The sequence below is a fragment of the Mustela putorius genome, unplaced genomic scaffold, assembly GCF_011764305.1.
Source record: "Mustela putorius furo isolate JIRA1106 unplaced genomic scaffold, ASM1176430v1.1 tig00004007_pilon_pilon_pilon, whole genome shotgun sequence".
Lineage (NCBI taxonomy): Eukaryota > Metazoa > Chordata > Mammalia > Carnivora > Mustelidae > Mustela > Mustela putorius.
The window spans coordinates 15,367,988-15,391,356 of NW_025422145.1; the positions used below are offsets into that span (position 1 = coordinate 15,367,988).

The 23,369-nt window shown below is 58.3% G+C and overlaps 1 protein-coding gene across 3 annotated transcripts; it reads right to left on the bottom strand.

Annotated features, from left to right (window-relative positions):
- Positions 1-1,151: 1,151 nt before the first annotated feature.
- FAM234A (family with sequence similarity 234 member A) lies at positions 1,152-22,848 on the bottom strand. Of its 3 annotated transcripts, none has more exons than XM_045072238.1 (12): positions 22,602-22,848; positions 9,169-9,469; positions 6,414-6,530; positions 5,928-6,119; positions 4,763-4,893; positions 4,319-4,451; positions 3,968-4,097; positions 3,567-3,707; positions 3,194-3,269; positions 2,815-2,970; positions 2,287-2,389; positions 1,152-2,197 (listed from the first exon to the last, which is right to left on the bottom strand). In XM_045072238.1, the coding sequence occupies exons 2-12, from the start codon at positions 9,431-9,433 to the stop codon at positions 1,986-1,988; spliced, it is 1,656 nt and encodes a 551-aa protein (XP_044928173.1). In that variant the 5' UTR covers positions 9,434-9,469; positions 22,602-22,848; the 3' UTR covers positions 1,152-1,985. The 3 variants fall into 3 exon arrangements, with proteins under 3 accessions (XP_044928173.1, XP_044928172.1, XP_004750981.1); XM_045072237.1 differs by having other exon boundaries at positions 3,968-4,100; positions 22,602-22,847; XM_004750924.3 differs by lacking the exon at positions 22,602-22,848 and adding an exon at positions 16,050-16,248 and having other exon boundaries at positions 3,968-4,100.
- Positions 22,849-23,369: the final 521 nt, after the last annotated feature.

Genomic DNA, 23,369 nt, shown 5'->3' on the forward strand with positions numbered 1-23,369 from the left:
CATGCGGGAAGCGTGCGTGACGCGTGTGGCATAAGGCGTGTGTGGTGTGAGAGGCTCGTGGTAGACATGAGGCACGTGTGCAAGTGAGGTGGTGTACGTGTGAGGCATGTGGTAGACGTGAGGCAGGCATGGTGTGCGTGAGCCACATGGTCTCGCAGTGTGAGGGGCGTGAGGTGTGTGTGAGCCGGGCAGTGGTGGCGGACACTGGGGGAAGTCGGGAGATCTGAGGCGCGGGTCACGGAGAGTGTCATGTGGCGGGTCTGCGGCAGAGGAGGGACCCAGCTTCCAGGCTGGACCGGGGCTGCAGCCCCGGCGGTCTTCAGAGGAGACGGCAATTAACATCATTTGCACTCCGGCCGGACAAGGGTGCTCCAGGGGAGTCCAGACACGGAGTCCTGGGACATCATGGGAGACAGGAGGCTCCTGGCATTCAGCCCAGCGCGCACCGGGCCAACTGAGGCCTGGGGCGCAGGAAGCCCAGCCGGTACAGAGCCCCTGAGGGGCCGCGGGCTGGCTGCCACGTCCACAGGTCCAGGGTGCACGGCCCGGCAGCACAGGCATCTCCCGGGCGCCGCTTGAGCTCCGGCCTGCGGTCTCAGGACCTGCAGGGTGGGCCCTGGGAAGCCAGGGGGGTGCTGCCACAGCCCTCCTGGTCCCAACACGGTGGGCCGGGCAGCAGCTTCCACAGTGACCGGGGTCCTGCTCCCAGCAGAGGGCTCCCTGGCTGCAGGCATCTGTGCAGCTGGGAGACCGGCTTCTCCCGTCCAGAGGCACAGGTAGTTCAGGGGGGCCTCCCTACACTACCGGCCTCCACACGAGGGTCCCATAGCTCTGCCTCCCTGAAGCACCAACCCCCTGCCACTGGCCGGGTTCCTGCCGCCTGCAGCTGCCCTTGGAGGACACAGGTGCTCAGGACCCCTGCCTGTCCCGAGGGAGCACACCCACGTCCCCACGCCGGGTCCCTGACTTGAACCAGGGTGACCATGGAGGGATCCTCAAACCCGAGCTCCACTCAGAGGCCGTGCAGGAAGTCCTCGGGGCCCCATTTCCAACTGGGCGGGTAGAGGGTCCCCCACCTCTTCGAGAAGCCCGGCCAGCACCACGTCCGCTTGCCCCCCTGCAGCGCAAGCACACGAGGCACACGCGTGCCCTTTCAGACAGTGCAAACCGTTTATTCTGGTTTCCTCCTGCGGTTCCGGGGTCGTCAGGGCACAGTGAGACACACAGAGCACCACAGCAAGGCACAAAGGTGAGTCCTGCGTCAGGGGACACCGACTGCCGGGTGTCCGAGCACCAGGAGAAGGCCAGGCACGGGCTGGGGGTGTGGGGACCCCCGCGGGATAAGCAGCTCCAGTGTGTAGGGATGGGGTGTGCACACACCCCGAGTGCGCCCTCCACCCAGTTCCTCAGAACAGCACTCGCAGCCAACACGGGACGGAGACGCCCCAGGGACACCCGTGAGCAGCAGGACAACCTCACAGCTGCACGGCAGCCCCCCTCCTCACGGGTCTCAAAGGGGAACCCCAGGGCAAGCGTCCGCTGCCCACTACAGCGTCCCTCCCCCCATTGCTCTGGGACAGGCCGGGAGCTCCAGCTGCTGCCCCGAGGCCACCCCAGGCCAGCCACCCTCGCAGGCCCTGGGGGATGTGAAGACAGGAAGGAGCAAGGGAACTTCTCAGGACGGGGCTCTCTTCCCAAAGCCACAGTCCCTCCCGCTAGGTGTGGATGCGGTGAGGCTGGTGCCAGGGGACCAGGAACACTGCGATGAGGACAAGTGGCCTTGAGTGTGACTCCAGTGGGGCAGAGTGAGGGCTTGTGGGGATGTGCTACACAGGAGAGGGGAGAGGCCTGGGCATCCGCTCACCCATACACGTCCCTGCGTAGGACGGGAACCCCGGGGTCAGGAGTAGGGGAGTCAGTGCAACCAAGTGACAGACCCAACGTCCCATGGTGGCAGCCCCTCCACGCATGTGGCCCGCAGGCCTCTAGGCCTCACTCCGGTACCGCAGGCGGGAGAACCGATCCCGGACAGCCTGGTCACTGTCGGGCCTGCCCTCAGCCAGCCGAACCACCCTGCTGCTCTGGACCAGGTCCCGCACCTTGTGCTTGACCACGGAGACCGTGCCAGGCGTGTCTGGGCTCGCCGGGCCCGTCAGCAGGACGCAGGCGGCATGGCGGCTTGGCTCGAACAGGACGGCTATGGGAGACGTGGGTGGTCAGGGTGCTGGGACCGGCCAGAGCGGCCAGACGGCCGGCAGGGCCCTAGCCCCCGGGGGCCACACTCACCTTGGAAGGCCATGATGTTGGCAGAGATGTTGGCCAGCTCCAGCAGGACGCCAGGCAGGGTCGGATGGAACATGTACAGGCTGTGCTGGGTGTCTCCGGGCTCCTAGAGCAGGAACCCATGGTGGGGCACACGGTGGACCGCGCTCGCCCCAGACCCTACACCCACCTGCCCGGGCCCAGGGCTGGGGCCAGGCCATGCACTCAGGACACCTGGCTGGCACAGCCCTGCCCAGAGCTGTGTCCATGGGATCCCAACTGTGTGTCCACCTTCTCCTCCTTTCCCCTAACCAGACCCTTCTCACGCACGCTCCACATGGAATTCTGCACCTGCCCTCCCCCACTGACCCCCACTTCTTCCCAGATCCCCAGCCTCCCTTGTGGTCCAGGGTGCCTCATCCCACCCGCTGTCCTACAGCTTCTCTGATGTGTGCACCCCAGTCACCCAGTTAGCTCTCAGGAGCCTCGAGGCAGGACCCAAGGCTGGCCTCCGGTCTCTGGCCTCAGCATGGGCGTGTGCCCAGCCCGTACTGCCTGGTTGGTGCCCTCCAGGTCGTGGAGGCCCCAGAAGAAGAAGGCGGAGCGGTGGTCTGCGGTTGGCAGGCTGGCGGACTTAGGATCCCCGGGGAGGCTTGGGAGGGCCTGGTTCCACAGGACAGCCCCGGTGCTGAGGTCCAGGAACAGGATCTGGAAGGGAGGGGGACAGCCCAGGGCTCATAGGCAGGGCTTGCACGGGCTTCAGGCTCCAACCAGGCCAGCCCTGAAGGAGCTGCGCCCCGAGGGCAAGCAGGCCGCCTGGCTGCGGCCCCTCTGCTGCTAGCCCAGCCTCCCAGTGCAGCTCCAGCTGCATTCGGACAGGGGTCCGTTGGCTACAAACCCTGGTGGGGCTTCACAAGGGGGTGCAGCCAACCTGTCTGTCCACGCCGGTTCCGTTCTCGACAACCACAGTCAAGGTGTCAGGTTTGTAGTGGCCAAGGATGGGTTTCCTGCAAGGAAAGGGCAGAAGAGTTCACAAAGGCCCTCTGTGCGGAGATGCCCAGGAATGGGCATGCCGGCCACCTGCTCCCTGGCTGCACCAGGACGGGGCCTGGACGGGAAGCTGGGGCCGGGGGGCGGCGTTTCAGCAGCTCCTCTTGGGCGGCGCAGCACCAGGGCACAGGCAGGAGGCCTCTGTCCAACACACAGAGACCTCCACTATCCGCATGGGCCTCATCCCAGGGTTGCCCAGGGACAGGCTGCAGAGCCGGCTTGTGAGCCTGGCCGGTCTCTGGAGGAGGACGCACCTGAAGACCTGGGCTACGCGGAAGGTCCACCTGGGCGTCAGGTCCTGCCCGTCGGCCAGCACACAGGCCTCGGCGCCCACGAGGAGGAGGTCCTCACCAGCCTTCCCTGGAACGTTCATCAGATAGCGGAGGGCTCCGGGGCTGAGGGGAGAGGACCGGAGGGATATGGCGGGGACGTGACCGCCTGCTGGGCCGAGCCGTCCACCCTGTGTCCCCTGCTTCTCCGGTCTAGGGTACAAGACGCTGGCTGTGTGCAGACATGACGGGACACCCGCTGTTCAGTGGGCCCCCATGGGCTCGGTCCCAGCTTCTGTGGGGCTGCTCCCCGCGTCTGAGCCCGGCAGCAGGCAAGGCCACGTCCCTTGGCCCCCTGCCCCGTGCAGTGCCCTGTCCAGACCGACCTGCGCCACACCGGTCCAGGGGTGCTGGCGTTCAGTGCGCCCTCCCAGCGCGGGTCTCTCTTCAGTGGGCTCCCGCTCCCAGTGGCCGTCTCGTGGAGACCCTTCACAGAGCAGCTGCAGAGGGAGCTCGCTGCTGGAAAAACAGGGGACCCTGAGCCACTGCCAGCCGGAAGGAGGCCACCCATGGCTGCCGGAAGCACCACGCCCTCCCTGAGCCTTGGCTGCCCACACCCTCCGGCTTCATGGGCCTGGCTGTAGCGAACTTGTGTCCTCCCACGGTCCCTGGAGTCCTCCCACTCCGCACTGGCTTCCACCAGATGGACAGTCCCCGGAACGGTGGGTGCCACCTACCGCAAGGGAAAAGGATGTAGGGGGCACCGGCCCGGGTGACATGGACGAGGGAGCCTGTGGTCCCGCCCACACCGAGGCTGCCGCGGTGGCCAATCTGGCGTCCGGTGCTGCCTGAGTAGATGTAGCCGCCGACCTGTGACGCGGAGAGGGCGTAAAGACCGCCCAGTCTGAGGAAGAACGCCTGTGTGGATGCAGGTGTCCTCATGCCCTCCCAGCCTACAGGGCCCCGCTCTCTATGCTGCAGCCAAGTGCATGCTCTGCCATTCTTGGGGAGCTCTAGGAGCTGCCCCGGCGTGCTGGGCAGCAGAGGTCGGGAGCACGGCGCCCCGGGCACGTCCCCCGACCAAGGCAGACCCAGGCTGTGCCCAGGAAGTGAACATGAATGAGGGGCAGAGAAGTGGCCTCGTGACAAGTGGCCATGGCGACCTGGAAGGGGAGTGGTACCTCTTTCTCCTCCTGGGTGAGAACCAGCAGGTCCGGGGCCCCGTCCGCGTCCACGTCAGGCAGCTGGAGTAAAGAGCTCAGGACGGACGTGTTCCTTCCAAAGCTGCTGGGGTGGCTCCACAAGGTCTCCCCTAAAACCAAGCATGGCATCACCAGGTGCTGGCGCCGGATCCCTCTGGTGTGGGCTGGTGATGGCATGGTGCCCACCCTGACAGATGGGCACACCGGCTGGTGGGAGGCCAGAACCCAGTGCAGGTGCCCAGCACTGGGCGATGAACAGCGTTGTCACACGCCAGAGCACGAGACCTGTGGCCTCTGGAACCACAAAGCTCCACCTTCCTGGTGTGTTGCTCCCGTTTGGCTCTACAACATCTCAGGGCCAACACGGCCTCCCCTGCCTGAGCGCGACACTGCCCGAGCCCCTCAGGACCCCTGACTGTTGCTGGAGTCACAGGGGGCCCTTCGGCCTCAGGGAAGCCCCGGGTGGGTCCTGCCACGGAAGGTGAAAAGGAAGGTGCATGCTCACGGCTTACTCACGGAACAGCAGCCCGGACGTAACAGCTTCTTTCTGACCCAGACATAACCTTGTCCACACCCCTTCTAATACAAATGCCTCTTCTTAAAATATTCCCAGGCTGTTCTTTATTTTCCTCTATAACCTTAAAAGCATGACTGGTGGGGCGCCTGGGTGGCTCAGTGGGTTAAAGCTTCTGCCTTCGGCTCAGGTCATGGTCTCAGGGTCCTGGGATCAAGCCCCGCATCCGGCTCTCTGCTCATCAGGGAGCCTGCTTCCTCCTCTCTCTCTCTGCCTGCCTCTCTGCCTACTTGTGATCTCTGTCAAATAAATAAATATCTTAAAAAAAAAAAAAAAGCATGACTGGTAAGGGACATGCTGGTAATCACCACGCCTGGCATCAAGGCACAGAATTCCTTAAGCTCCTGGTGTAGTTTGGGGGCTCCCCCACCCCCATCTCTGCCGGCCGGCAAGCACAATGGAGCTGGGTGGTGACAAGACGGGGTTGGGGGGGTAGTGGGACTGCCAGGAGGTGGCACCCTCCCTGCGATCCCAGGAACCTCTTCCCTACCGTGTCCGCCAGTCCCAAGAACACAGGCTGAACCTCCTCAGAGCGTCCTGGCGTGGGAGCTCCCGGGGGACTCCACCTACCTGTGAACAAGTCCACGGCGACGAAGGAGCCGGGTCTGCCCACGAGGACACAGGCAGAGGACGTCCGGCCACCCTGCAGCTGGGGGACGGAGCACTGCACAAGGGCTCCATCCTGGGCCGCGGGCCTCTCCCACAGCACGCTGCCGTTGGCCCCGGACACGGCGGCCACAAAGGTACAGGGGGAGGAAAAGCCTGGAGGGGAGAGACCCAGCTCTGTGGGCCACGCCAGCCTCTCCCCACCCCTGCTCCCAGGCCCAGCCCGGACCACTGGCCCTGTGGGGACCCCTGGCTGGCCCCACGGCGTTGGGAGCTGTGCCTGGGTGCTGGGACCATGGCCTGTCCCGGTTTCTTTGCAGTCCTCCCGGGAAGGAGGGGCGAGTGCCCGTTTCCCGAAATTCCCCCAACCACGTCCCCCAGAGATGGCAGAGGGAGAGAACCCCTCCACCCACAGTAAGTTCCTCCTTTCTCAGGTAAAAGCAAAATTACCTTCGTCGGTGCAGGACAAGTTGAAATTGTTGGAGCCGTTGCTGTTTTTGTAAAGAAAGAGAACATCCTGGATCCTGTCCCTGTTGATGTCTTCTGTAGCCAGAAAGTCATAGGTGACTGGAAGAGAAAACAGCAGAGTATTCTCCTCGGGCCACACCGGACCTGTCCACCGGGGCTCCCCTAGGGTGGGCGCCCGCAGCTCCCGCTTCCCCACAAACACGGCAGGCGGCAGGACCGAGCAGGTTGCTGGGAGACAAACATGCACTCTGCACACCTTCTCTTCAGGAAGGGGCCTCCCACCCGTCTAGGCGCTGCGAGTCTGCACGCCCACGATCGATCGTAAGGGTCGCTTCTCCCTTTCTTTGAAGGACTCAAAAGATAAACTCCAAGCACTAGAGGGTGAAGCTAGGCTTCCCCCATATACAAAAACAAACGAAGGGGCGCCTGGGGGGCTCGGTCAGTTCAGCGTCCGAGTCTGCTTGACCCTCCCCCTCCGCTCCTCCTCTATCTCTAAAACAGACATAATCTTTAAAAAGCAAAACAGGAATGAACTCACAGTGGATCAAAGACCTGAACTTAAGATCTTCCTAGAAGCAAACAGAGACAAAAATCCTCATGATGTTGGAATTAGTAAGGATTTCTTGGATGTGACACCAAAGGCAAGGCCACCAAAGAAAACACGGACCGACTGGAGTCCCTCCAAATTTAAAGCCTTTGTGCACCAAAGGACACTGTCCAGAGAGCAAAGAGACGCCCCACAGAGTGGGAGAGAACGTCTGCAAACCCGGTATCTGACTAGGGACGACCCGGGGCAGAGAGAAGGCCTAACCGCTCCTCCACAAAGACAGCTGGAGGCAAACACGGGTGAAGGACCCGCAGAGGCATTTCTCCGACGAAGACACACTAAGAATCATGAAAAGAAGCTCAACGCCACCATCCATTAGGGAAACGCAAATCAAATTGGTAACGAGACACGACCTCGTACTCCTTTACCCACAGTAACTGGAAGAAGGGACTCGGGCCCCGACCACCAGTTCACGGCATCATGCACGGGCACCAAAAGCAGAAACAAGCCACGTGTCCACGGACAGAGATGCATCTCCAGAGGGCAGTCCACGCTCAACACGGCTGCTGCCCTGCAGAGAGGAAGGAGGTTCGGGCACACGCCAGGCGCAGATAAACGTGATCGAAACCGGCCGGACACACAGGGCAAGTCTTACGGGGGCCCGCTTGTGCGGAGCCCCTGGAATCGGCCAGCTCAGATGAGCGTGGACCAGAGGCTGGGGGGTCGGGAGGATGGGGTTGACGACGGTTCAGAGACAGCGGTGACGGTCACACAGTGTCATCTGCACACTGAGGCCAGTGAATTACGCTCTTTAATTCAACGTCCACGAAGTCCGTCTCATTAGGATTTAAACCGGAACTCACACACCAGACTCGGGGCTTGCAGAATCATGGAGGGGAGAGCGTGGCAAGTCCTCTCCCTCGAAACAGCAACACGAAACGCCGCCAGAAGCAGCCCGGTTGGGACTCCGGGAGCAGACTCCAGGTGCAGCACATAGGGAGAAAGACCAAGCCACGGGTTGGGATGGGCGGCGTCTGGGGTCTTACGGTTCCTGCTGTTCTCGCCCCCACCGCGGGGGCAGGGCAGAGGCCGGTGGCCTCCCCGCCCGAGAGGGAGGATGGGACTGGCAGCCCGATGTCCAGGCGGACGGTGATCTCCCAGGCAAACAGGGAAGGCCAGGGCTGAAGCCAGATGCAGGCGGGGACCCAGGGAGCAGCAGACAACCGTCGGGGGACTAGTGGGAAAGTGAGCGGAGAGATCCCGAAAACGAGACGGTGAGAGCTCTTGCTCCTACGTCCCCACACAACCTGGCAGCCCGCGGCTGCATGAACCCTGGGGAGGAAGGCTGCTCAGCCCCAGAGAGAACCAGGGGACATGCTGTCCCCGACAGACTGGTCTCGGTGAGAGAAGCCAAACTCAAAGATCCATGTCCATCTTTCCCTTTATGTGACGTGTCCACCAAAGGCAAGACTGGAGGCAGAAGGTAGCAGGTGGCCGAGACAATGGTGACCGTCTCTAATGGACTGGGCCGCTCCACAAATGGACTAAAAATCATCAAATCATACACCCAAAACAAGTGAGTATTTTGACATACCAAGTCAATAAAAGCTGCAAGCAATATACACAGAAACATCCATTATTCCTCTCTCAAAACGAAGCGTCAAGTTCTGAACCAAAGCGACAGTAAGGCTTGAACAAGAAAGGCCCTTCACGGCATGACCCGCCCGCCCGCTGGCAAGTTAAAGACCCATTCCAAGGCCGTAGGCGCAGGCGCTCCCACTCTAGGATGACAAGCGTCTGGACAGAGGCCGACTCAGTGGCTCTGCGTGCCGATCTCAGGGGACGAACAGGTCTGCTCGTCCCACTGCACCGGCACTTGAGGGGACCAGACAAGGCGGCCTGTGGTTTTCGTGGCTCTCACTGACCTCCCGCCACCGACCGCCCTCCCTCTCCCCAGCCCTCCAGCGGCTCTGCTTTATTAACCTTTTAAAATCCCCAAACAGAACCAAATGAGCCCCATCCCTTTATGGGCACAGCCCATCCTTCCTAAAACACAAAGCAGGCCACGGTGCTCCGCTCTCCCCGAGACGCTGCCCGGCAGCTCCCCGACATCCCGAGACCGCGGATGTGCCATCAGCAGCCACGTGGGGCCGTGTCTCAGTCATGACTCCCCCAGATGCCTGGACACACCTGCTGCATTGTAGTTGACCCTCCACACCCCCTGGGATGCAGGCCGGTCCGGACATGGGATGATGAAGGAGACCACGAACACGACAAAAAGGCAGACAAACAGGGAAAGGAAGAAGGCCACCGTGCGGCAGCGGGACAGGCGGGGCTGGCGAGGCGAGCCTTTCGAGCTCTCCTCGGTCTTCGCCGGGTTCCCCACGTTCGCCGGCACTTTCTTGTCTTCGTTCTTCAAGGGGTGGATTTCGGCTTCAAGGTCCTTGCTGTCCATCCTCACGTGCACATCCCAGAGCTGCACGCCCGGTCACTGCGTCAACAAAACAGGGACAGTCATACAGTGGCCGCCCCCACAGCCTTGCAGGGCTCTGCCGTTCCCGGGCTCCCCGCCTGGACGCAGCCACAGCTGCAACCCTCAGCCCAGGAAGGAGACGCTCAGTCAACGTATAGCGTCATGGACGCTGCCCAAGAAGGTCCCTCTGTGACTGGCCAGCTGCTTGTGGGGATGGGCAGACTGGGGACATGCGTGTCCTTAACCCCCAGTGCCTCCTGCCTGCTGACGGGGAGCAGGGCAGGGCCAAGGGAGCACAGGGCAGGGCCGGGCTGGCCGCAGCGGAAATAGAGCCACCGTGAAACATTAACTAAGCTCCCCACCCACCCCAGTCTGGACACGCCCAAGCCATCGCCTCATGGGGACCCCCCAGAGAATCATGGGCCCTTGTCACAGGTGAAGGCCCGCTCTGGCGTCCCTGCCCTGCCCCGTGCTCGCTGTGTGAAATGAGGTGGACTCCTGGCCTTGACCGTGCCCCCTGGTCTTGACTGTGCCCCCCATCTCCTGACTGGGAGGAGGAAATCAGGATCTACTTGAAGGACCACATGTGCACATCCACAGGAAGCACTTAAAGCCGCCTGTGGCCTGTGCACTCAAAGGCCAGCAGACTGTCCCCCGTGAGCTGAGATGCGCTAGACGGCAGTGGAGGTGGTGGACGGTGGGGGTACGGCCCCGTGTGAGTGCTGCCGGGAGCCCTGCCTCCTGCTGGCCAGACGCAGGGGAGGGATTTGGAGCAAGCTGGAGGCACCACCTTGGAAAAAGAGCCAGTGAAGGCTTCTGCAGATGGCCAGGCCACAGGACAACAAGCGCCTGGGTCCCTCCCTGGCAGCCGAAGACCAATGCCCCTCCTTGGGTTCCTTATTACACGAGAAAGACAGGGCTGTCGGCCTCACGTAAGCCAAGATACTGCTTATCCAGGTCCTTTTTATTTAAACAGCCAAGCCAGTGTCCTAACGAATGGAACTTGTGTTCCATTGCGAGAACGGCAGGGACTATGTGGGTCTGAGTGAGTTGTAACCCTTGTCCATCCGAAAAGAAGGTCCACAGCTCACGACTTGGGGAACGAGGACATGCCAGGGATCAGACAGTGGCGAGAACCCGAGGAAGAGGCCGGCGGCTCAGAGGGGCTCCCATAAGGACGGGTTAAGGAAGACACAAGGAGACAAGAGACTGCTTTTTCCCTATAAACTTTTCACTCCCTAACTTCAACTGTTTTTCTCTAATGATTTAGTTACAATGATTCATTTGAAGACCCGTGTGTAGCCTTCTGGGGCGCTCAGTCCGTTGAGCGCCCACCTCTTGATTTTGACTCAAGGTCACAATCTCGGAGTTCTGGGATGTCAGAAAAGGCGAGCCTGTCCACAGTAAGGAGCTGGACTCGGGAGATCAAACCATGACTCATGACCAGGGACCTCATTAAACCCTAGCACCTGACGTGGGATGGGGAGCTGGGGCGAGGATGTCTAGACCAGCAACTGGGGGAAGAGCCGTAGCGAAACCGGGGTCAGGCTCCACCAGCAGGCAGGCTTCTCGGTCGACCACCTAGATACTGCATCCCCAAGGAGAGGGTGTCGGGCGTGTTGAGAACATGAACATTCCTCTGGCAAAGGAGGGGAAACGGAGAGAGTCAGAATGCTAAGTTGTTCATCTTAAAACCTCTTTCTTGGGGTGCCGGGGTGGCTAACTCGCTCAGGCTGTGGGACCGAGACCCCGGGGCTCCTCCCTCAGCAGGGACTCTGCCCCCGCCTCACACATGCCCTCGCTCTTTCTCCAACGAATAAATAAATAAGATCCTTCTTTCTTCTTTTTAAAGATTTTATTTATTTATTTGACAGAGACAGAGATCACAAGTAGGCAGAGAGGCAGGCAGAGAGAGAGGAGGAAGCAGGCTCCCTGCCTAGCAGAAAGCCCGATGCGGGGCTCGATCCCAGGACCCCGGGATCAGGACGTGAGCCGAAGGCAGACACTTCACCGACGGAGCCCCGCAGCGTCCTGCAAGTCTAGTTTTTAAGGAACCTGTAGTTCTGTTGTTCGTCACGTACATATTAAGGGTTGCTGGGACTCCTGTACCATCACAGTCCTCCCTCTGTCCCTGCTTGAGTCTGCGCTGACAGTCACATTGTTCATCTTTTTTTTTTTAAAGATTTTTATTTATTTATTTATTTGACAGAGAGAGAGAGAGAGATCATAGATAGGCAGAGAGGCAGGCAGGAGAGGGGGGAAGCAGGCTCCTTGCTGAGCAGAGAGCCCCATGTGGGGCTCCATCCCACCCTGAGATCATGACCTGAGCTGAAGGCAGAAGCTTAACCCACTGAGCCACCCAGGTGCCCTTGTTCATCTTCTTTTGATTAAAGCTTGCATGGCTTATCTTTGTCCATCCTTTTACTCTCGACCCATCTGTATCATTAAATATGTATAAAGTATTATACATATGTGTACACAAAGGTTAATTTTTTTTTAAGGTTTTATTTATTTGACAGACAGAGATCACAAGTAGGGAGAGAAGCAGGCAGAGAGGGGGATGCAGGCTCCCTCTGAGCAGAGAGCCCGATGCAGGGCTCGATCCCAGGACCCCGGGATCATGACCTGAGCCAAGGGCAGAGGCTTAACCCACTGAGCCACCCAGGTGGCCCCGTCTTTTTTCTTCCTGACATTCCAAGACCCTTCTTTTCCCATTTCTTTTCTGTTTCCAGAACATATTTCAGTCATTCTTTTAGAACAGGTCTGGGGCAACAAACTGATTTTCTTCCCCATGATAATGTCTGTGTTTCTCCACTGTTCCTGCGGAATCCAAACACCGCTGGTGGGATCCGGGGCTTGGCCAGGCTTCCACCCCGCCTCCAGGCTTCCCTGGTTTCTACTGGGATGGTTCTTCCAGGTACCCAGTCAAGAGGTCAGTGTCTCTCCTGACGCCTTTACATGTTTGTCTTTGTCTTTAGTTCTCAGAAGCTTCCCTGTCTGCGGTTTGCTCCGGTTCTTGAACCTGTAAGTTTACGTCTTTTACCAAGTCAGGGATATCCACAGCCATTCCTGTGGTTTCCCGGAGCAGCGGCAGCACCCGTGTGAGCCCCAGCCCGGGTCGCAGGGACGCCGCGGTCAGACGCCGGCTTTGGCCAAACTCCAGCCATGCGGTGTCCTCTGTTTCTTCCCTGGCGGCTCCAGTGTGTGTGTATTTAAATAGAAGACGCGAGGGGCATCTGGGGGGCTCGGGTTCAGCAGCCAGATTCTTGATTTTAGCTCAGGTCATGATCTCAGGGTCCTGGCATCGAGCCCCGCGTCAGGGGGCTGTGAGGACCGTGGAGAGTGCTTGGGGACGCTCTCTCTCTCTCCAAAATAAATAAATAAATAAATAAATAAAATCTTAAAGCAAAAAACAGACTATCTCTCTCTTCCCCTTTTCCTGTGCCCCTCTCCCCCACCCCGCTTGCCCTCTCTCCCTCTCAAAGAAGTAAATAAATAAAAATAGAAGTGAGTTGATTAAACTACTCCATGAAATGATTAAAAATATTTAATTTGAAAATTTTATGTATTTATTTGTCAGAGAGAGAGAGCACATGCACCAACGGGGGAGCGGCAGAGGCAGACGCCCCACACAGCAGGACGCCCCACGCAGGGACTCAGGCTCCAGATCAGGCCCTGAGCCAAAGAGCCACTCCAGCGCCCCATGGAGCTTCATAGGTAATCTGCGGATACGGTGCGTGAGTGAGGTCTGGAGGGACTGCTCCAGCCCAGAGGAGCGAGAACACCTCCCCTGTTGCCCGTCCCATCGGAGACCTGCTGTCCCAGAACCATCCCCATCCAGAGTCTACGCTGCCACATCTCACCCCTTTCCAACACGGAGACTTGCAAGTGTCTGGAGAGCAGCTGCGGAGAAGCCCCATCAGGTGATTTTCTCCCCCTTCACTTACTGTGAGGCTCCTGCGGTGGACAGAGCCTTGGGGGGGGGGGGGCCTAACCCTAACACTTTTCCGGAGCGCAGTCAGCATAGAACATCCCTCCATTTCACAGCCCACAGCACATGCATCTGATATTTATGAAGACTTTTCTGATTTTTCTAACCAAATATGACCCAAAGCCAGTCAACATTTCTGGCTATTTGGCGGGTGGGGGTAGAGACATCAGAGTTGAGGGACACTGATTTCCCCCTAATCTAAGTCACGAGAAGGGCACAGTCCAGGGGAGTGGCTGGGCCTGGAGGCTCACCCCGTATCTGGAGCACCTTGTCCATGTTACCAACCTGGCCTGTCTACAAAGTTCCTGCTTGCCCAAGAGATTAGGTAGAAAAGGATTTTGTTAGGAAGAGACTAGACAGTATCCAGACTGATAAGAAGCACACTAAGGGTGGCCAAGACCACAGCAGAGACCACCCCCACGGGAGCAGCCACCTGAACAAGGCTCCTGGGCCCCTAGACCCTGCCTCACTCCCCATGGCCTCTCACAGTGGGCTCCTCCCAGGACAGGCTGGGCACCCCTCCAGCTGTGGGGTCCCCAACAACCCTGTATCCTCAGGTGGGGCTTTCCAGGTGCAGCTGGACCCCTTCCCTCCCCCATACCTTCACCCCATGTGCCAGTGAAGTCTGGAGATGGCAGCAGACGCACAGCACAAGTCCTACGAAAAGAGAGCAGACGCTATCCTGAAGGAGAAGCTTCTTTCAAAGGTAGAGAAATACCATGAAAGTGTTAGCACCTGAACTTCCTAGTCCTGCTGCTGGAGCTGCCTAGTTTCCTCAACACACTGGGGTCCACAGTGAGCAACACCGAAGGCCACGGTCCACCTCTGGCAAAGTCTGGCCTCTTCGTGCTGTTTTTATATTGGGGTCAAGAATGAGCAATTCTGAGAAGTAAGATACTAAGTTCTTCTTTGTAACATCTCTGAAAATTCAAAAGGCTTCCTTTTGAAGGAAGGGTGGCCTAGGACAGGCCCTGCGCAGAAGAGCAGCAACTGCGGCCTCCGGAAGAACCCGCCTTTCTGGGAGGGGGTCATGGGCAGAGTGACATGGGAACCCAGGCTGCCGCGACCCTGCTGCCTGAGGACTAGAGGCCGAACCAAATGCCGACTTCTGGCTCTGGCCCAATCTCTGCAGGAGCGAACTGTCCCTGAGTGCTTCTGTATGAATCTCTGGCTCCCTTTGATGCTCCCTCATCACCTTCAATTACTCTTAATATCTCTCTTCTTATTTTTTTAATCATTAATAGAATTCTAAGACTTTGTCCCAGTGAAAGTAACCATCCACTCCCTGGGAAGGGACAGCAAGGCACCTCCAGCAGCCCCCTAGAACCCGAGCTGAGGGGGTCAGGGGTGGGCGGGGTGGGTGCAGGACGTGGGGGAGGGGCGGCAGTAAGGGATGGGGGAGGGCAGGGAGGAAGGGCGCTGGGATCCTGTGGGTCAGCTGTGTATCTGATCGCATCTGATGGCACTGCTGACGGCAGATCCTCCCGAGATAAAATCTCATCCAGGGAGACCCACATACAAATGAGCGCAGGTAGGAACCGGTGAGACGGCAGGGTGGGCTGTCTGTGCCAAGGTTGACTTCCTGCTTCTGATAATGTGTACAGTTACGTAAGACATCTGAGCGGTGCAAGGACAATCCACACAATTTCTGTAACATCTCGAGAGTCTACAATTAGTTCAAAACAGAAAAGAGAAAAGGAAAACCTCTGGCGAGAGGGTGTGGCTCGGAGCACCAAGCTAGCTGGGAGGAGGAACCAGCTTCCCCCCAGGCAGCCTCGGGTGAGGTTTCCGCTCCTGCGGTGTGAAGCTCTTTTGTTCCGAAGGCAGGAACTCTGTGTGCTTTGTTTTGCCCGTTTTTTGGGCAGAATATCAACAACAGTGGAGCTCTGTGGTCACTTGAAGTCATTTTGTAAGAACAGCCAAACCCGGGGGCTACAATTCTCTATTCCAAAATAACGACCAGCTTTCTGAAAACCACACCTAGCAATCATTTCCCTTCCCATCGTGGAAAAGAAAGATACTTCAGTTCTTCCGGCATAGCCGGCTTTTAATGATACCGCGGAACACCCAGGGCACAAAGCAAATGGCAGAGATCACTCAGGGTAACGATGTCCAAGGACACCGCCATAGGGGCGCCTGGGTGGCTCCCTTGTTGGGCGTCTGCCTTGGGCTGGGGTCATGATCCCTGGTCCTGGGATCAAGCCCCAAGTTGGGCTCTCTGCTCAGCGGGGAGCCTCCTTCTCCTTCTCCCCTTCCTCCCTGCTTGTGTTCTATCTCTCACATGAACAAAATCTTTTTTTTTTAAGATTTTATTTATTTATTTGACAGACAGAGATCACAAGTAGGCAGAGAGGCAGGCAGAGAGAGGGGGAAGCAGGCTCCCTGCTGAGCAGAGAGCCTGATGTGGGGCTTGATCCCAGGACCCTGAGATCATGACCTGAGCCGAAGGCAGAGGCTTCACCCACTGAGCCACCCAGGCGCCCCTCAAATGAACAAAATCTTAAAACACAAATAAAAACAGAACCCTGAACAAGCGAAGTTTCCTCAGTCCTATTGTTAACCTAACAGGACTCCAGAGTCAGTACTTTTGACTCTCCCACGACTTACTTGGGTTTCTCAGGGCTCTTTCTGGGGCCAAATGAGAAAACCTTCCATGGCACGGTCACCAAGAAGGTCTTTCCAGATGAAGCCCACCCCTGGCTTTTCCAGCTTCGCCCTACTGCCTACGAACACTTCTCACCGGACACGAAACCACAGGGTGAGCACAGCGATCCTCTGCGGGTGGGGTGGTGGTGGTGGTGTGTGTGTGTCTGGGAATGGGAATGGGAAATGAAATTATCCTGGACCGGAAGCGGAGGGTGGGGGGTGTTCCGGACTCACCAGGGCCCTGCTCAGGAGCAGGGTCGGGGCAGGGCTCTCAGAGCAAGGGAGGCGGTGCTGGGTGGAGGTCTGCGCCCAGGACAGCCCGGAACTGTCCTCCCAGGGACAGACCTCACTCTCCTGGCGAGGACCCCCGGGCACTGTGGGGCACCTGGCTCAAGACCCAGCAAGGCCATTAGTACCACGTGCCGACCAGGCCCGCGGAAAGGCTGAGAACTCAGCGTCCGAGATTCCTCCCCGAAGTAAACCTGAAGGTCTATGAGTGGTTGGTTGATTTCCATTCTGACTTTTCCCCATAAAGAGGGAATGAGAGGAACGTGAAAGGTATTTTGCCTCTAAGAGGACCATGAAACATCTGAAACCCTAACCCAGACATCGGGTGTGCTTAGGCATTAGCTGTCCTCTGCTAGCACAGGAATGACCCAGAGCACGGGTCACACACACCCACGTACCAGAGGCTTCTCCAAGCCCCACCCGGGCACATGAGGCTCGCCTGCGTGTCCGTGACACGAAACGTGAGAAGCAGGAGAGGAGTCTGGGGGGACTGGTGACACTCATTAACACCAGTCAGTAACTGCGACAGGAAAAAAGTCTGGATTCCTGTGCATGGCAGTAAATGGGCACTTTCCAGCTACCAAGATGGAGCGAGGAGCCTTTCACTGAACATCCAAGCTGTTACACCGTAAGAGGGGCAAAGGCCTTGAGGTGAGACAGTCACTGACTGGGATTTTCTCCCATCAATTCCGAGTCATCAATGGTAAAACGAAACGTCCACTTTTTAACTTAATGTCAAAAAGCAAAGAAACGGTGAGAAATGTGGTGGAGGAGAAAGAAAATGCATGAAAAGATGAGACCTTAAGGATGCCTGGAGACAGCAGTCCGTGGCCGGCGGGGGTGATTCCCAGGCAGGCTGGCGCCCAGCTGCCGTGGGTGTGCCCGCTCAAGGCCACACCAGCCCTCCTCGTGGAAGGGAGGAAGCGCCAGTCCCGGAGAAGGATCAGACAGAACACGCTGAGGCAGGCCGTCCACACTTGAAGGGGGCAAGAGTGCTACAGCGTCTGCGGAAGATATATCGCCTGTCTCTCCGAGGCTCTTTCCCTAAGAACGCTTTGCTGAGTCAGAGACAACAGAAAATGTAAATTAGAAAAGTGTCATCCTAATTGTTAATGGACTAAGAAAGTACAAAAGTTCTGGCAAGGGCAGAAGGAAAACTGGCAGGACCCGTAACTGGCGATTCTACCTACATTATGGAAGCAGGGGGTCTAATTTTTTTAACTAAAACTCAATCTTTTTTTTTTTTTTTTTAAGAAAAGATCACTTTGGGGTACTTTGTTAAGAAATCCCCTCCTAACCTTTTAATTTTTTTTTTTAAGATTTTATTTATTTATTTGTCAGAGAGAGAGCGAGTGAGAGCGAGCACAGGCAGACAGTGGCAGGCAGAGTCAGAGGGAGAAGCAGGCTCCCTGTGGAGCAAGGAGCCTGATTTGGGACTTGATCCCAGGATGCTGGGATCATGACCTGAGCCGAAGGCAGCTGCTTAACCAACTGAGCCACCCAGGCATCCCCTCCCCTCCTAACTTTTAAAATTTGATTTCTACAGCATTCTTTTCAGGGAATTTTCAGACTGAGCGCACTGTCCTCTGTCCTTTGGGGCCACATCCGCACGGACTTTAGGGACTGTCCGCCAGCCAGCTGACCGGTGCGCCCACGGTTTAAGAATGTCTGTCACATGAGGAGCCCTGTGTTGCGGCCGGGAGCGGCCGAGTCTTCCCACAGCAGTTTGACTTGAGGCATTTCAGAGGCCTGCGGAAGATGCCAGCAGGCAGCCCTGGACTTCTGGCCAAGCAGAGCAGAAGCCAAACAACCATGGCTACAGTGTTCTGTTGTTTACAGATGAAGACTGTTTCCTCTCTTCCCCAAGAAAATCCTCTGAAGACAAAGAACAGGCCCTTCGCCATCTGCCACAGGAGAACAAATCTGAAGGTCATGGCTCCCGGACGAAGGCGATGCGGTCAGCGCCCAGAGACCTCGGCACACGGGCTGCTGCCTTCACCAAAATGCCAAGGGGAGCCTGACGGAGGGGGGTCCGCCGCTCCCCAGGTTTCAGACCGTCTGTGCACATCGGACACTACTACACGGAATCGCACACCGTTCGTCCAGAAAACAGCACAGAGCAGCCTCTTCCCAGATTTTATTTCCTTCGGGTGCTAGGCCAGTGCCCGAAGAGAAGCATTACTTCTTGTCCCTCCGTTAAGGGAACGGTGTGGGGGTGGGGCAGCAAGAGCCCTTGAAGACATAAGCGTGACCCCGAGTCCCTCGCGTCTGACCGAATCTGCAAGACCGGCAGGACTTCACTTCACGCACTGGTCACCATGACTTCTCACGTGAATGTTTAAATATCCTCAACAGGACAGCAACCCTCCTGGGTCTCCTCCCTCCTCGGGAGCTCACCTTACCTCGCTGCCCACCCAAACAACAGAACAGTAAAAAGTATTTGTAGGAGCAGAGGCCCGCAGCCCCATGAGCCCATCAGCGGGCTCGACTGTCACCGACCCAGGGCTGACCGTGAGCTTTGCCCCACACCCCACCTCCGAGCTTACAAAACCGTCCACTGGAGAGGCCCATGGCTCTGCTGGTGTCCTCCGGGAAGCAGCACTCCTCTTCTCTTCCTTCTTCTTGTTTTTCTTTTTTGGACATCATATCCGAACGAGCTAAGCTCCATTTAACGTTTTATAGAGTGGGGCCAAAATTCATTAAGTGTATAAAGACCAGTTTTGAGCGAGATTAGAGTATGTTCTGAAACATCCAACAAATGCTGTGGGTTCGAACGTGTGTCCCTCTGCAGGTTAGCCCCCCTGCCTTCGGTGATGGTCCTACAACTTCTCACCTGGGCTTGTGCAGCTCTCTCCAACTGTCTTTCCTGGATGCTGTAAGAGACAGCTTTTTCAAGCATCTCCTGAAAATGTCCTTCCCCTGCTGACAACCCCTGAATGATTCCTCAGGACTTTAGAACAAGAACTCAAGACGCCTCCAGTCCAAATCCTACATCCCGGATCTGTTCCCCAGTCACACTGCTGATCTGTGCACACCGTTTCTTGGTTCTTCCTCCTCCAGTGACCCCAAGTGCTTTCAGAACCCACTCTACCTGACCTCCCCATCACTCCAGTCAGTCCTCACTGAGCCACTGCTGAGACCAACCCCTAGACTGTGAGGGGCCTGAGGGCCTACACTTGTTTTTATTGCCTTTGTTTTTCTGTAAAATAAACACATTCACAGGTCTGAGTAAATGCCCACATCTTGCATCTGTGTTTTATTGGAAGAGTAATTGTTAACGGATTTATTAACTAACTGTTGCTTTGAAATCTCCAGCTTGCAAAGGCGGCTGGAGATTTTTTTTAATTTTTATTTTTTAAAGATTTTATTTATTTGTCAGAGAGAGAGAGAGAGAGAGAGCGCGCACAGGCAGACAGAATGGGAGAGGCAGAGGGAGAAGCAGGCTCCCCGCTGAGCAAGGAGCCCGATGTGGGACTCGATCCCAGGACGCAGGGATCATGATCCGAGCCGAAGGCAGCTGTTTAACCAACTGAACCACCCAGGCATCCTGGCAGCTGACTTTTAAAACCTGATTTTAGGGACGGCTGGGTGGCTCAGTTGGTTAAGCAGCTGCCTTCGGCTCAGGTCATGATCCCAGCGTCCTGGGATCGAGTCCCACATCGGGCTCCTTGCTCAGCAGGGAGCCTGCTTCTCCCTCTGCCTCTGCCTGCCATTCTGTCTGCCTGTGCTCGCTCTCCACCCCCCCTCCGATAAATAAATAAAAATCTTTAAAAAATAAATAAAACCTGATTTTATTTTTTTTTATTAAAGATTTTTATTTATTTATTTGACAGAGAGAGATCACAAGTAGGCTGAGAGAGAGAGAGGAAGAAGCAGGCTCCCTGCTGAGCAGAGAGCCCGATGCGGGGCTCGATCCCAGGACCCTGAGATCATGACCCGAGCCGAAGGCAGCGGCTTAACCCACTGAGCCACCCAGGCGCCCCTAAAACCTGATTTTAAATAATGGTATAAATCACCTGTAGGGGTCACTGTGACTCCCTGACATCCATTCTCTCCAGGAACAGCACCTTAACTTCCCTCGGGAAAGTGCACTTTCCTATGTGCCCCATGTAGTTCTGGTGGGACTGACTCACCCCACTTAGGGGAAGGCTCCCTATCCTGGTCTAGCTGACTGATTAGACCCCAGATGAGTATTGGGCCCAGAATTCACCTGGAATTGCAGGGACTAGGCTGCTCTTCTGCAGGAGTGGTCAGTGGAATGGTGGTTTAAAACATCTCTGATTTGCCAATAATGCTGACAAACAGAATTCTGCAGAAGTCACAGAATCAGAATTCCTAAGCCAGGTCACAAAAAAGCACTGTGGTTTCCATTCTCCTCCCCCTCATCTCTGATCCCTCACTCCGAGGAAGACCGCCGCCACATGAAGGCCCCACGGAGAGGCCCGCCAGACAAGGAAAGGAGGCCTCCTGCCAACGGTCCGTGGGAACTGAGGCCTCCAGTCTCTGGTCCTGTGAGTTCCATCTGGAACCAGACCCAACAGTCCCGGTCCAGACCTCAGATGACCACAGCCCCAGCCAAAGTTTTGGTTGGAACCCGGTCAGTCTCTGAACCACAGTCACCTCACCAAAGCTACCCCTGAACTCTGGATGGGCAGCAATGGAGATGATACATGTTGGATGTTTGGGGCACCTGGTGGCTCAGTCAGTTAAGTGTCTGATGCTTGATTGAGGCTCAGGTCATGACCTCCGGGTTGTGAGATCAAGCCCTGCTTTGGGCTCCATGCTGGGTGGACAGCCTGCTTGGGACTCTCTCTCACTCTCCCTTTGCCCCTTCCCACCTCTAAGAAACAAGTAATAAATGCAGGATGTTTCAATCCATTGGTCCCCCACCCCCACCCCGGGGATCGTGACCTGCGCCAAAGGCAAAGGTTAAACGCACTGAGCCACCCAGGCGCTCTAACCTATGAATTTTGGTGTTGAGTTTTACGCAGCAGCAGATAACTAAATAAGTAGCCAGACGGAGGTAGGAACCCAAGGGAAAAGGCCAACCCAGAAGCAGGGCAAGAGGAGGTATGTGAAAGATGGGGGCCCAACAAGACCTCCTCCTCACACCCCTACCAAGTCCTGAGGACTTCGTTTAAGTCACGAACCCCTCGTATTCTTGGTCCCATGAACTTTCCTGTATGAAAGCCAGCAGAACCCCCCAGAGGCTGAGCTACTTTTTAATGGCTTCTCAACACTTAAAGTCAAAAGCACTCCAATCTTGCAACCAGGTCCAGAAAACTGGTAAAATGCACGAATAAATATCCAGGTGGTGCTTGATCACTTCCTTCTCACGTTCCCTGCTCTGTGCTCCGTCTTCAGCGTACATACACACAATTACAGGTTTTGCGTATTTGTCAGAGAGGGAGCACAAGCAGGGGGAGAGGGAGAGGGAGAAGCGGGCTCCCGACTGTACACCGAGCCCGACGCGCGCGGCTGGATCCCAGCACCCCGAGGCCATGACCTGAGCCGAAGGCAGCCGTGTCACAGACCGGCCGCCCAGGCGCCCCGCAGTCTCGGGGTTTAGTTTATTCTCTGTACCTCCCACTGGAATGGGGCTCCCCGAGTTCAGGTATCCTGACCCGCGCGCAGGGCGCTGCTCCGAGCACCTAGAGACGGGCCTGGCTCCCAGCGGCGTCGGGGCTCGCTGAGTCGGCCGAGCTGGTCCAGCCGCTCCGGAGAACCGCGGCAAAGGAGGGAGAGCCTGCAGCGCGGGGCTGGCGGCGGACACCTCGCCGGCCGGTACCCGGGGAGGGAGGACTGGCCACCGAGCTCCCGGCGGACATCCCTGGGCGTCCACGGAACTGGGTTATGGGTTAGGAGCTGCGATTAACTAGCTGCAAATAAGGAGTCGCCTCCTCGGTAGCTCCTCGGTCCGCTCAAGGTCAGACTCTCCGTCGGGTCACTGCCGGTCAGTTCCCAGGGCCCGGGGCTCCCGGACAGCCGCCTCGCCGCGCCCGTCCCAGCTCCGCCGCGCCCCCGTCGGCGGTCCGCGCCGCAGGCGGGCAGGCATCGGCCGGCCTCTGCGTGCTCCGCCGGCTCAGCGTCCCGAAGGCAGCGCGGGGGCAGGACGCGAGCCCCGAACGCCCTCCCGCGCACACCCGGGTGGGCACCACCCCGCGCCGCAGCGCACTCGGGGGACCGGGGCAGCCGCTCGGGGCGCGGACGGCGGGGCCGGCTTACCTGCTGCGCGGCCAGCGCGGGCGGGAAGCTCCCACCCGGCACGTCCGTCGGTGCGCACCCGTGGGGGCTGCAGGGCCGGCGCGGCGGGTGACCGGGGGGCGCGGTCTCGCTGCGCGGCCGTGTCCCCGCGGCCCGACCGCCCAGGTGCAGAGGAGCGGTGGCGAGCGGAGAGGTGGGGCCCCGCGCGAGCCCCGCCGCGAGCGCGCCCGAGGAGGACGAGGCCGCGCTCACGCACCTGCCGCCGCGCCCTCGGCCCCGCCCACAAGCGTCACTTCCGGCCGGCGGGGGCGGAAGCGCGCGGGAGGGGTGGCGTTCGGCCCGCGAGCCCAGCTCGCGGAGGGGGCGAGCGGGCTCTGCAGGGGGCGGTCCCCGCGGCCTTGTGCTGCTTCCCCGGGCTGGCCGCAGCGGCTCCGGCCGTGGGTCAGTCGTTGCGCAGCGCGCCCGGTCCCGCCTGCGCCGGCGGCGTGTGTGGCAGCCACCGCAGCTCTGGGACCCCTTCCCGCCCTCACCACAGGGAGACCGTCGGCTGGTCCTGCGCGCGGTCCGAGGGCCCCTTCCCGCCCTCACACGCCGCACGTGTCCCCGGGGCCGTTGCGTTTCCCGTCCGAACGCTCGTCCGAACGCTCAGTTTCTGGTTCGGCGTGGCCTCGGCCGAGGGCGGCGTAGGGAGGCCGCGGTCCGTTCTTCATGGTGGTTCCCGACAGTGCTCGCGCCGCGGGTCGGCGCAGTTTCCCAGCAAAGGTCCCGGCCACGTTGAGAAGAACGGGG

Coding starts and splice junctions, on each gene's coding strand:
- FAM234A (XM_045072237.1), bottom strand. CDS start 9,433: ATGGACAGCAAGGACCTTGAAGCCGAAATCCACCCCTTGAAGAACGAA. Junction 3,708..3,967: donor CCTGGACCGGTGTGGCGCAG/GTCGGTCTGGAC, acceptor CTCTCCCCTCAG/CCCCGGAGCCCTCCGCTATC. Junction 2,390..2,814: donor TGGAGGGCACCAACCAGGCA/GTACGGGCTGGG, acceptor TTCCTGCTCTAG/GAGCCCGGAGACACCCAGCA.